At 37.5% G+C, this 13,145-nt stretch overlaps 1 protein-coding gene across 1 annotated transcript; it reads left to right on the forward strand.

Moving 5' to 3' along the window:
• Positions 1 to 3,665: 3,665 nt before the first annotated feature.
• Positions 3,666 to 8,327, forward strand: LOC308398507 (putative gonadotropin-releasing hormone II receptor). The gene is made up of 4 exons (XM_080885175.1): positions 3,666 to 3,829; positions 4,378 to 4,985; positions 6,798 to 7,002; positions 7,549 to 8,327. The coding sequence occupies exons 2-4, from the start codon at positions 4,437 to 4,439 to the stop codon at positions 7,995 to 7,997; spliced, it is 1,203 nt and encodes a 400-aa protein (XP_080741301.1). The 5' UTR covers positions 3,666 to 3,829; positions 4,378 to 4,436; the 3' UTR covers positions 7,998 to 8,327.
• The last annotated feature ends 4,818 nt before the right edge of the window (positions 8,328 to 13,145 follow it).

Genomic DNA, 13,145 nt, shown 5'->3' on the forward strand with positions numbered 1-13,145 from the left:
GCAAGCACCAATCAGCTTCTCCGTTGCTTTGAAAAATGGATAATCCTCCGCTGCAAATTATTAGAAAGTCAGGGATATCATGACATTAAGTCTTTCTTTTCCTGTGCCTTTTTGTTCAAAACAGCACCAATAATTAAAATGCATCATCCAGCCTTTCAGTAATTATTTGATTTCCCCTGCATGAACAGACATGCTTCTAATTGAATCTTTTATTTGACTTTCTCTCTGGTAGAAGACAGAACAGCTGGTGTTTTCATAAAAGTTTTTTATAGGAAAACTATGTTCCTTTCTGGCGCTTAGTAAAGCTGCAGCAAATAATTCAGACTTCATGTCTTCATATATAAATTAACATCTGCTTCTACAGGTCTTTACAACTGAAGTGCATCTTATTATAGCTCACATTTTCTGCTCAGGTGCAACTCGTAAGGGGATAAATAGATGCTTTTCTCTCCTCTGGTAAAACCAGATGCCTTATCGCATTGTTAAAACAATCGTCGCAAAGTGGAAAAAATGAAAACAGGCTTAAACAGCTTTCCCACAATTTCATTCTGTCTCATCATCATTTCCATCACTTTTTGCTCAATGCAAAGGAGTCAGATATTTTTACATGCAACGCTTTTGGTTAAATTGCAGATTTTCAATTTTGCAAAGCCATTCTGCTGCTAAATCTTCAAGCAGTATCGAAAAGAAGGCACTTCCCCCCAAGATTTGACACTGAATGTATTCTTGAGTGCTTTTATTACTTCATAAAAAGAGCAGAAATTAAGGCCTTTTTCATAGTAGCTATAATTAACCTCCTAAGACCCGAACTCTTCCACAGCATGCATTTTTTTATTTCTCTTTGATATTTGGGCATATTGGGGCCCGATGAATGTAAAAACAAAGAATGACGAGATTTTTTTTTCTTTCCCTTATTTTGTTTTTAAGAAAAATAAGAGCCACATATAAGGATATTGGTTTAGAATTTTGATAGAACAGTAGCAGTATAATGTCCTTGTAACTGGATATCAGGCCCATGTAGAGCAAAATTGAGTATTTTAGTCTAAATAACCCAAAATGTGATGTCCACATATGTGGACGCCAGGTCCTAGGAGGTTAAAATAAAGAAAAAAAGAAAAGACATATACATTTTGCAAGACTGCGGGATGTGTTTGTTCTCACATTAATGTGCTGAGAAACTGTCGTGCGAGGAAGAAGCCAGCTATGAGTGAGGCAAAAAAGACTTCTAGCTAGAGGGTTTATGTAGTAAATAGATGTATACTATATAGTATTTTTTGTCATCTCTCTGCAGTGGAAACACTACACCGACAGGCTGACATTTCTATTAAAAAATGGATCAGCATTTTGGGAAATATGTGTATTGATGTTTTTGCTGATACTGAGGAGAACTTTACTCAACTTTTTTGTAAAAATGAAGGTGCTTTCTAATGCTAATGACAGGGCTAAAGGCAGTTACTGCTCTCAATCTAGAAATAGTCACAACACCTTTTGCACTCTAAATATGTCAGTTTACCCGATCGCTGGTTGTTGGTTACTGTGAGCAAGAATTTGCTGACAGTGTGAAGGAAAAACTCCCTTTTAACAGGAAGAAATGCCCAGAAAATCCAGCCTCAAGGAAATCCATCTGCCATGATGACCTTTTGGAGACGAAAGAACTGACACAAGACAAAAGACACACTAATGGAGCAGAGTTTAATGATAACATTGATTAAATGCAAAATGGTGTATTCACACATAGAGAGCGAAAAGAGATGAATGACGAAGAATAATTTAGGGCACCGTGGGAAACTGAGCAACCTAAGCCTAATGCAGTGTTACTGAGAAAGGGTTCAGGGTCTGAACTATATGCTTAATGGTAATATGCAGTTTTGAAGATAAGATTGTGCCTGATTATTCAAGACCTTGAAAGTGAGGAAAAGGATTTTAAATTTCCTTCTTGATTTAATAGTGAGCCAAAGAATAGAAGCCTATATGAGAGAAATGTGGTCTCACTGTCAGTTCTCTCACTGCAGCATTTTCAGGAATTTCTGATTTGTTTCCTTCTTTTTTTTAGAAGAGCCAAAGTATGCAGGGTCGTGCACATTGAGGATGTCACACTATTAACAAGATATTCGACCTCTGTTGGAGCAGAGTTTAAGTAACTGCTCTGCACAGTGTTGCCACATGCCACTGAAAAAATAACAGTGGAAGATTTACACATTTTTAGTGTAGCTAAGTTAACTAGCTGGGACCACATCCTCATTTTAACTTTGACAGCATTTCTAGTAGATGTGTATGTATGGAGGTGTGGACCCGCTCCTGAAATTCAGATAAATTAATTTTAATCACAGCACTTTCAGATAGACATCTACTGTAGTGAAATTTATTCCCCACTGCCATATAATCCGTTATTATAAATTTAAATGTTATTTACAAACAGGAGGCATTGTGCATTAGTAACATTCATGTGGAATCTTATCTTCAGTTTTCTTTTAGTCTCCGTTTAGTCTTAGCCCTAGCTTTTTGGTCAAACAGCATACAACATGCATCTTGCAGCGTAGAAGTCTGTGGATTTATTTATATGTAAGTGCACCGAGGCCTATTCCAGGAAGAAGGTTTAGCAAATAACTCTGAGTTTGTTGACCCTAAAATGAGAGAAACTCATTTCCAGTGTTTGCTTGCAGGTTTTCTTCAATCATTATTTTGTGCCTTGTTCAAAATAACTCAAACTACAAAAAATTATACTCAACTGTCTAAACTCTAGCTGACCACCATAACTCTACAAAAGCTTGGACCATGTGTAGATTATGGAATTTAGGAAAATGAAACCCAGTTTTGAGTTAGCTTTACTTGTGGAAATAGATTAAACCATATAATAAATTATTTAAGGTAATTTTTTTTTAATTTAACTCTTGAGTCATTTGGGTGAGAAATACCCTCTGATTAGTACATAAGTTAAAGCAACTTTTTAGCTACAAAACATTGCTGAGTGGGTGTTTTGTGCTACCTTTTCCTGCTTTACATCAGCACAAATGCTTTGATGAAAACGGTATCTAAAAGCTAATTTATATGTATTTTAACAGTCTGAATTGGGCTACAGTAGGCAGGAGCAAAATGCTGAAATCAACCTCATGAGTAAGGTGTTTGCCTTCAGCTCAACACTGAAGTTTTATTTTTTAGTATTTTCCAGTTTCGTAATTAGTAATCGACTAATTACGTAATACTAGAATAGATTTGTGGGCTTCTTACCTGACAGGGAACATTAAAAAAAACAACAAAACAAAAAGAAAACAAAAGGAAACAAACAAATAAACCTGTGTAGGCCATCAAAAGAGACAATTGCTTTATGGAAGTTAATCAGTAAACATTAAGCTTTAGGGGGATGAAACAATAAAGCTTCACCAGCTCAACAAGAAAACATTATGCTTGTTATAGTAACAATCTCACGTCGTTGGGATGCTGTGGATAATAGCGATGCTAATAGGGGCTGTAGTGCCTCATTGAATTAATTCAGCCAGAGATAAAATTAGAAACTTCGCCGGAGCTCGGGCTTCATTGAAACTGACGCCCCTGGATCAGATGCGGGGACCCTGGTGTAGCCGCGCCCACAGAGCGGCTGACGCGCTCACCGGAGGGAGTAATAAAAACCGAGATGAGCTCCTCAGAAGGGGTACGGAGATAAAACTGTGAGGGAACATTTGAGATTCTTCAGTTATTATTCAGAAGCTCAGCACTGCACTGTGCCTGCTGCAGGGACATGGAGCCGCACCGGAATCTCGGACTTCCATAAAACGAGTGGGCTTCGATTTGGTCACCGTCTGGAAAGTACAGTGATCTGCAACACCAAAATGTGAGGGTTTATTTTATTTTATTTTATTGTACTTTAGTACTTATAAATGTATTTTTAATTGTTTTTGTTTTCAGGCACAGTGCTGTTTTTGACGCTGACTACGACTTCTAATTGTTGATTTACATTTTAAATGACACACATATTATTAGACGCATAAAAGCCACAGCTAAGTTGCATTTTTTTTCACAAGTGAGAGATGCTAAACTTTGTCTCATAAATATAATAAACTTAGTATTAGTATTATAGTAAGTATTTTTGACTCATAAAATTGATGCCATTGGGGTGTAATTATCTTGACTGGTTGTTGTTGATGCTGCTTCTATTCAGAGAAGATGGGTTGTTAGAAGAAGTCAGCGTCTTTCCACCTCAGTGAGCACATCCGAGAGATGTGCTCTATGCAGCAGACTGCTCCCTCTTTGTCACCGATTGTATTAATCACAGAACTAATATTTTTTAGTCCTATTATGCAAATCAATGCAGATAAATCTTGTGCATCAACTTCATGCATAAGCTCATGTATATTATATTTATGCTTGATCTCACTTTAGCAACTGCAGCCTCCACATGTAGCTGAGCAAAATGCTGGGTTCTTGGTGAGGGTCAGAAAATGAACGGCTCCTCCTGCTGTGATCCTGCAGCTGTCATGTACCAGCAGAGATCAGGACTTGACCTCAACGCCAGCTGTGAATGGCCAGATCCTCACTGTAACTGGACATCAGTGGACGGTGCTCTGCAGCTGCCTACTTTTTCCACTGCAGCGAAGATCAGAGTGATTGTTACCTTTATCCTGTGTGGCATATCCACTTTTTGCAATTTGGCTGTGCTTTGGGCTGCCAATGGGCACAAGCGTAAGTCCCATGTTAGAGTTCTGATAATCAACTTGACTGCAGCTGATCTCTTGGTTACCTTCATCGTGATGCCTGTAGATGCAGTGTGGAATATCACAGTTCAATGGCTGGCCGGCGACCTGGCCTGCAGATTCCTCATGTTCCTCAAGCTTCAGGCCATGTACTCCTGTGCCTTTGTCACAGTGGTGATTAGTCTGGACAGACAGTCGGCTATCCTCAACCCTCTGGGCATCGCTATGGTCCGGAAAAGGAACAGGGTCATGCTAATGGTGGCTTGGATCATGAGCGCCTTGCTCTCAATCCCACAGGTGAGACCAGAAGCCAAGACACATGATTATAGTTTGACAAACCATTTTTTAAGTAATTCAGAGAAGGTCTGAGTCATAGTAGTTACTTTAGTGCTGACCTTTTCTTCTGCAGATTCCTCATGCACTTCCTGTGCAAGTGCAACCTTCCTTGAATGATCCATAATCTATCGCAGTGGGCTGGCTATAGATCAGCTTTATAACTGGCTTTAGATGAAGATGAATATTGTGTCTCAGTCTTATAAAACTGTAAAACTGTGGGCAAACAAATGTAAGAGAACATGAGATTGTGTTTTTACATTATTAATACATGATTAATCATTCTGTGTCCCAGGGTGTATTTACATCAGATGTGGTATTTTCTAGACACTGATGCATGAACTTCTTCTGTGGGCTTTAGGGGGGCATAAACCTTGGGGATTAATAGCTCTATCATTCAGATTTCTAAAAGATCAGGACCTGTTACCCTGGCTGTATGGCTTTTACCCTGTAAACAGCGTGGTAGTGAGTGCAGCCTGTAACACTTTTTCATTGTGGTGTAATGATAAACACAAATATAGCCCATCTTCTCTTCAAGCATGCTAGATGATTCTGCACAGGATTGCAAACATTTTGAAATGTGCAAGAATTCCTAAATGTGCTGATCATAAATAATAATTAATTGTAGAAAAGAAAGGATTACTTGCTTTATTGATTAGTTATTTTCCCAAACATTTACTGCTCACATGTTCTTAAACATGGACAGCTTTTCTTTCTCATATATGAATATAAGTGCAATATCTTTCGGTTTTGGGGCTTAAAGTAAGCTATGAAAATATTGTATTGTGTTGTCTGGAATGATATAGTTGGATATTTCACATTTTTAACTGATAGCGTTGGAACAAAAATGAGTAATTTTCAAAAATGAAATGATTAATTATCTGTAGACTTCAACTTCAAAGGGGCAATAATTATCATTTAGGTATTCTTAATGTAAATTCAACCCCTGTAAAAGTCTCAAGTAATTTTTGAAACTGTGACAAAGAGAGGTAGACGAAAGCAGTCTTCCCATTTATAGCAAGCAACTGTTTATTTTGCCACCAGATATGAAAACTGCTGCTATCAGACTTTACAAGCTGGTGGATAAAATAACATGTTGCTGACTTTACACTCCAAGCTGACCCATTTTAAAACATCTCTGCATAGGCACTTAAATGTGCTCTTGATAACTCATATAATGCTTTAAAAGTGTATCAGGCGTCTGTGCTTTTAGGCAGAGAAGTACTAGTACGCCTTACTAGCTAATGATCAATGTGCAGCTGTAAAATACTTTGAAATAAAAATACCTAGTTTTTATAGGGATGTGTAGGTTGAATTTACACACTGTTTCCCATATTTTCAGAATAGCTTTTTGCTTTTATTGATATAAGAGAAACTACTTTTAGGTTGAGGACTGTGTGGTAAATCTTACATTCTTGTAATGTCTTTAAAGTAAATCGTTGTTTAGCTTCTACACAGGGTTAAAGTACTTAACACTGGGTGTTAAGTACTTTAACCCTGTGCAGTATTTTTAAATATTAAAGTAATAATAACCACTGCTTGGGTTTTCTGAACTTTTAAACTGATTCACATTTCAATCCTCTCCCCAAACCTAAAAATCTCTGGTACACTACTAATTGTCATTTCACGCTTACTGACTGAGGCATACTGGTCCATTTGGTCTAATTATTTGGATAATATTTTAATCTTCAAGCCAACGTTCAAATAAAAAAATATGTTGGGTGACAGCTACTGCCTGCAAAATTCTAATTTTGTTTTGAATTTTTAATCCAACAGATGTTCATTTTCCATAATGTGACCATTACCTATCCAGCAAACTTCACTCAGTGCACCACCAGGGGAAGCTTCGTTACGCACTGGCAAGAAACTGCTTACAACATGTTTACCTTCTGTTGTCTCTTCCTGCTGCCGCTGGTTATTATGATTATTTGCTACACCAGGATCTTTATTCAGATCTCCAAACAGATGACAAAAAAGAACAGTAAGTGTCCAAGTAAATGGTAGTTGATCCAAACACAGGCAAAACTACAAGAACTAAAAAATATGTTCAAGCTAAAAGGTGCTTGCAACATTTAACTTCAGTATCACCAACTTCTGTTCAGGTTATGTTTTTCTTGTTTCATCGTATTCTTGTCATTTTGACCCATCAGCACACTCTCCCACCTTTTCTCGCTTGACCATTCCTACTTGCCATGCAGTCACCTTAACATCTCCGCCACCAGCAAAGATTATCTTTCTACTACCAGAGTAAATGTGAGAAAACACTGAAAATTTGACAAATGTGCATGTGAGAATGCAAATGTCCAATGTAGTGGAGCAGACGTTGGCTGGTCTCCCCAGTACAAAGTCTGTGTGATGTTAGTTGTGCTGGATAGACTGATGTATAAACTGTTGCAGTTAAAGAAAGAACGTGATTCACAGCAGAAACGTATAAATGAAATGATAAAAGTGTGTTCTAAATGTACTTCTTCAAAGAAATGCTCGATGTATTTATTTGACATCAAATGTGTTCCTTTCTCTCCTATAGTGCCCTCCAGTGAGCCACATCTCCGCTGCTCAAAGAACAACATCCCAAAAGCAAGAATGAGAACTCTGAAAATGAGCATTGTTATTGTGATCTGCTTCATTGTGTGCTGGACTCCGTACTACCTGTTGGGTCTATGGTACTGGTTCTTCCCAGATGACCTGGAGGGAAAAGTCTCTCACTCTCTGACCCACATCCTATTCATCTTTGGTCTTTTTAATGCCTGCCTGGACCCCATCATATATGGCCTGTTCACCATACGCTTCCAGAAGGGGCTGAGAAACTGCTATCGCAAAGCCGCTGTAATGTCCAGCTTGGAGACTAATGCAGTAATAATGGAGTCCTTGAAATGTACTGGATCTGTCTTACCATCTAAAAGAGGCATGACCAGTGGTGAAAAGGACTTCAGCTCTGAACAGGCTGAGGCAAAATCCACTGACAACAGCGTCTGACAGTGTTTAGTCGCAGGGAGAGGGGCAACATTGGCATTTCATTGTTTGGGCTGTTTGTTTACTGAACTTATTGGTTTTTACAATTACAACATGCATGTGTAGAATAAGTCTAAAGACACAATCTATCTATCACTTGTAGACAAATTATGTCCATGTGTCTGTGTAGCCTGTGTGATGCTTGAGGTTGTCTATATTAATTTAAGGTTACATATCTTCATTACCCAGTAAAACACATTTACCGCTACATGATATGTTTAACTGGTTTTGAGCCTGCTATGTGAGCTATACATTCACCAAGATGTGCTAAAGGATACAACATTGAATAAATGATAGAAGATGCTGATTGGTTACTGAAGAGTGCTTCCTGAGTTCTGATGTAAAGGGTTTGTCGGAGCTTAAAAGTAATCAGAAGAGTCCTTCATGTGCAGATTAGAGATGGACCGATCCGATATTACGTATCGGTATCGGTCCGATACTGACCTAAATTACTGGATCGGATATCGGAGAAAAATAAAAAATGTAATCCGATCCATTAAATATCACGAAAGCACCTCACAAAACTTGCAACACACCGTAACTCACCTCAGAACGTTAGCACGTCGGAGCAGTATGCATCACGTGATAGAGCGGCTGTGGCATGCCGACCTGTCAGTGGTCTGGATAGCATTTGGAGCTTCGCTAGCAACCCGGCATTTCATCTCCGACAAAGTTATCCCAAGAGAAGTAAAGCAAGTGTGTAAGTCCATCTCTGAATGTTTGTAAAGCATTCCTGCGTTAAGCTTAACAAGCGATATATGGAGCGACTGCCTCTTCTTGCTGCTACTTCAATCATGAAACTGCTTAACGATCAGCTGATCGGCTTTTCTGTCGCGAGTCCGTGTCTCTAGTTTGCTTTTGGCCCACTTTGCACCAGAAAGAGGAAACCAGCGGATAAACAACAGCAGCACGTTTAAGCTTGATCAGCTGTTGTTAGAATTTATTTAATATTACTTTCTACTTGAGGATCTTTTTCTACGTAGCTGACGCTGGTAACTGTGCAGGGGCGGATCTAGCAAAGTTTAGCCAGGGGGGCCGATAGGGCATTAACAGGGAAAAGGGGGCACAAAGACATACTTTTCTTTCTTATTCTCATTTAAAATGTCTAGCTTTTAATAAATAATTATCTTACACCCAAAGTTTTAATTTGATGTAAAATGAATAGAAGTCAATTACTGTATATAGTAACTATTAAGTCTAATATATATACCCTAGTAAGCTATAGTACTTTTTCCTTTGGGAAGGTACCATCTGTGCAGTCTGCAATTTTGTTGAAGAAAGATGTTGAATCTATTTAATATTTCTTGAAAAATAATTGATTTCTGTGCATTTTTTTTCACACTGCATCAAATTAAGGTTGATTACGTCGATTAAGCATCATGAGGTGGAGCGTGAGGGGTGGTTCCCTATTTTTTATTTATTTATTTTTGTTGTTGCTGGGAGTTGGAACCCTATTAGTTAGGTTGCTTAATATTTATGCTAAGTACTCTTTAAAATACCAGAATAGGGAGGATGGTGTAGGTTTAAGTTTATTAGATTGATCAGTATTGCTGTACTATGAAATTTTTTTTTTGCATACAGGTATAACAGAATAGCTTTAGTGTAGTTGTTGTTTTAAACTTGAGTATGAACTTATACAAAATGCAGCAAGATATTTAAAAAACAGTTTTGTTTATTAAAAAACACTATATCGGATTCATATCGGTATCGGCAGTTATCCAAATTTATGATATCGGTATCGGTATCGGACATAAAAAAGTGGTATCGTGCCATCTCTAGTGCAGATACAACTAAAGAAAGAGCTACAGATGCATACCAAATGTCAGTCGTGGTCTGAAATACGATGATTTCATTATGTATGTCACATGACATTTTCGCTTGTCATTATAAGTAACACGCATGATAGCTATGACAGACTTTTAATATCAGATGCCTGAAACTTACCAGAAAGCACTATTATAGGACTATTTTAAAACAATTAGGTTTTGTCTCTTTATTTTTCTGCTAGAATTATTTTCACATCATATATTTAGGACATCATGTATAATGGTATCGTTGTGTAGTGGTTTTCACATTTGCCTAATGAGCAAAATATTCAGAGTTGATTCTGGGCGGCATCAGAAAGGGGATCCAGTGCAAAACTCAGACATGTGGAGCTACTCACTGCGGTGACCCATTGTGAACAAGGGAGCAGCTGAAACTAGTTTTCTATGCAGGACTATTACATGCACTTTTAATGAAGATTGTTAGGTTCCTTTGCGTGAATAAGTTGGCTCAATTGGCTGGACTACGAAAAAGCTGATGAAACAGATCAACTGTTTCAACTTAAAGTTGTCAGAAATTGGCAGGAAAATTTTTTTTTCCTTGTCTGTGGGTCCAAGAAATGTTTCAAAATGACTGCTTATCAAATATGTCAAGATATTTAAAAAAAAAAAGGAAAAATCAGTTTAGAAAGAAATCTGTCACTGAAAATGTTTACTGAACATTAGCATTTTGTTTCATTAGACGAAAATATATTTGATTGACTTTCCTAACAAGCCTCCATTTCATAAAGGCAATAATTAAAATGCAATGGATCTAATGATTAGCATACAGTTTTTTCTGCTAATTATATAATTAATAAACTTATTCAAATTATTCTATGTTGTGTAATCACTAAGATTATTTCATGTAGCATCAGGTGGCTTCAACAGCTCAAACCCCGTCTCATAATATTCTGTTAAATGAGCCCTGAATACCAAACACAGTAGAGACAAAGCATTTTGACCATGCAATAGACAGGGCCACAAATCACAACATGTTATTTTCCCCCTGCACAACAGAATGAGTGTCTCAAAAAATTGAATATGACACAACCTTCACACAAAATGTGATACTGTAGGACTGGCTAACAATTACGTTAAAGCAAGACAATAAATCTGAGCTAGGCTCCTAGTAAATCTTCTGAGTTACACTTCAGAAAGGGCAGTGGGGTTTTCACCCATTCATTGATTCTTCTTTTCATGTCTTTATGATCGCAGGGAACACAGTGGTGACCATAGAAGCGTTAGTATTTTGCCTAACTTCTGGGACTCACTGGCCTCTGAGAGCATCAGCAGCAAGGAGTGTGAGCTGACCAAACCTTAATGAAATCAATCCTTTCCAGCAGGTTTTTATAACTTAATTGATTCTGATAGTGATGAAAAAAAGAACACAATTTAGACTACAACAACAATTTATTAATATTAGGTTGTGTCTTGATTATATCTCAATTTAATATATCATTACTGCCAAACCCCATATTATTCAAAGCATTTAAAGTATCAATGTACTTTGCCTGAGCCATAGTCATGTGCACATTATTCTGTACCATAGAAGTAGAAAAATAACTGAGTCACAAGAGATTTCACTGGACAATCTTTACCCCAGCCCCCACCCTTTCCTGTAGTCTGCAGCCTGTAGCCATGAGTATGGGACAGTGAATAAAAACATGAGATGGTGTATTCAGACAGTCAACATGATGTGTCACAGAAGATTAGTGAGAAGCTTCTTAATTAAAAAAACAAAAAAAACAAATGTCTATTGGTTCTGGTGCAGATGAAGGAGACCACCTGGATACCTTCCTGTGGGCAGAACAGAAGCTACCAGTGAAGGTAATCTAAGTAGACATGTCAAAGACTGCTGCTCCAGCTGGCAAGGGAGAATTTAGAATATGCAAAGCATGATGAATAGATACAATGTAAGTGTATGTAACTACATTATGTGAAATTTATATTCACTTTGTCAGAAAAGGACTAGAAAAACCAACCCTAGAGTTGCCTATGTGGGAAAATACCAGTAAGATCAGTAGCTGGTCTGAAATATTCAGACCAGCTACATTTGAACAGGAACAACTAATGAATATTGCTTTTGTAGACAATTTAAAAGGTGGACAGAGCTACTGACACATCTCACAGTTTTCTGAAGTCCCTTTTTGAAATCTTAAGATATGCGAATCAGCTGTCACCATCTTGGTTGCAAAAACTATATGTGATGAGGAGGTCTGCACACTCATTGGCTAAAGACTTGTGGTTAACTAATTAGCCTACAATTTTGAAACATGATGTGACCAATTTATACAAAAGAACCTTAATTTTATATATTAGGACCCAAAACAAATGGCTGAGCCCATAAGCTTGGCAGGATAGAATGTAAATTGTTAGACATTGAGACAGTGATCCACGCCTTTGTTAGCACTCGGCTGGATTACTGTAATGCACTTTATATTGGGGTCAGCACATCATGTATTACTCATCTACAGAGGGTGCAAAATGCCGCAGCTCGTCTTTTAACTGGCACTCGAAAGTTTGAGCACATTTCCCCTATTTTAGCTTCACTTCACTGGCTGCCCATTTCTTTTAGGATTCATTTTAAAATTCTCTTATTTGCTTTTAAAGCTCTCCATGGCTTTAAAAGCAAACCATATCCCCATCTTATCTCTCTGGACTGCTACAGCCTTATACACCCACCCGCTCTCTTAGGTCAGCTGATCAGCTGCTCCTGAAGATATCCAGGACTGGGCGTAAACTTAGAGGAGATTGTGCTTTTGCTGTAGCAGCTCCAAAACTGTGGAACGAGCTTCCTTTAGAGATTAGACAGGCCACTTCTTTACCTGTTTTTAAGTCACTCTTGAAAACCCACCTCTTTACCCTGGCCTTTGACACCACTTGAGATGTTGGTTTTTATTTTTATTTTTATTTTGTATTTTAGTTGTTTTTAGTTGATTCGATGCTGTTTTATCTTGTTTTTGTTTTTCTTTTAATATAGGGCTGTTTATTATGAATTATATTTTTATTTATTTTTATTTTTGCTGTTTTCTGTTATTCTATTGTTTTTAACTTATTTTCTGTACAGCACTTTGTTCCTGTGCTGGGTATTTTAAAGTGCTTTATAAATAAAATTGGATTGGATTGGACATTCCACACTGGCTTCATATTTCCAACCAAGTATGTCCGTGTTTTAAACAATCCATGATTACATCTGAAATATTTGTATTCTTAAAATGGTCAAACTATTCCTTTAACCTGCTTCTATATTTCTGGTAGTACATTACAATACAAATATGTCAGAGCCTCTATTTGTGATACGTGTTAT

The sequence above is a fragment of the Rhamphochromis sp. 'chilingali' genome (genome assembly GCF_963969265.1).
Source record: "Rhamphochromis sp. 'chilingali' genome assembly, chromosome: 6".
NCBI lineage: Eukaryota > Metazoa > Chordata > Actinopteri > Cichliformes > Cichlidae > Rhamphochromis > Rhamphochromis sp. 'chilingali'.

Bases quoted from the DNA above. Each gene is read 5' to 3' on its own strand.
- LOC308398507 (XM_080885175.1), top strand. From the start codon at position 4,437: ATGAACGGCTCCTCCTGCTGTGATCCTGCAGCTGTCATGTACCAGCAG. The intron at 4,986-6,797 runs GTGAGACCAGAA...TTAATCCAACAG, and splicing joins CCTTGCTCTCAATCCCACAG to ATGTTCATTTTCCATAATGT. The intron at 7,003-7,548 runs GTAAGTGTCCAA...TCTCTCCTATAG, and splicing joins ACAGATGACAAAAAAGAACA to TGCCCTCCAGTGAGCCACAT.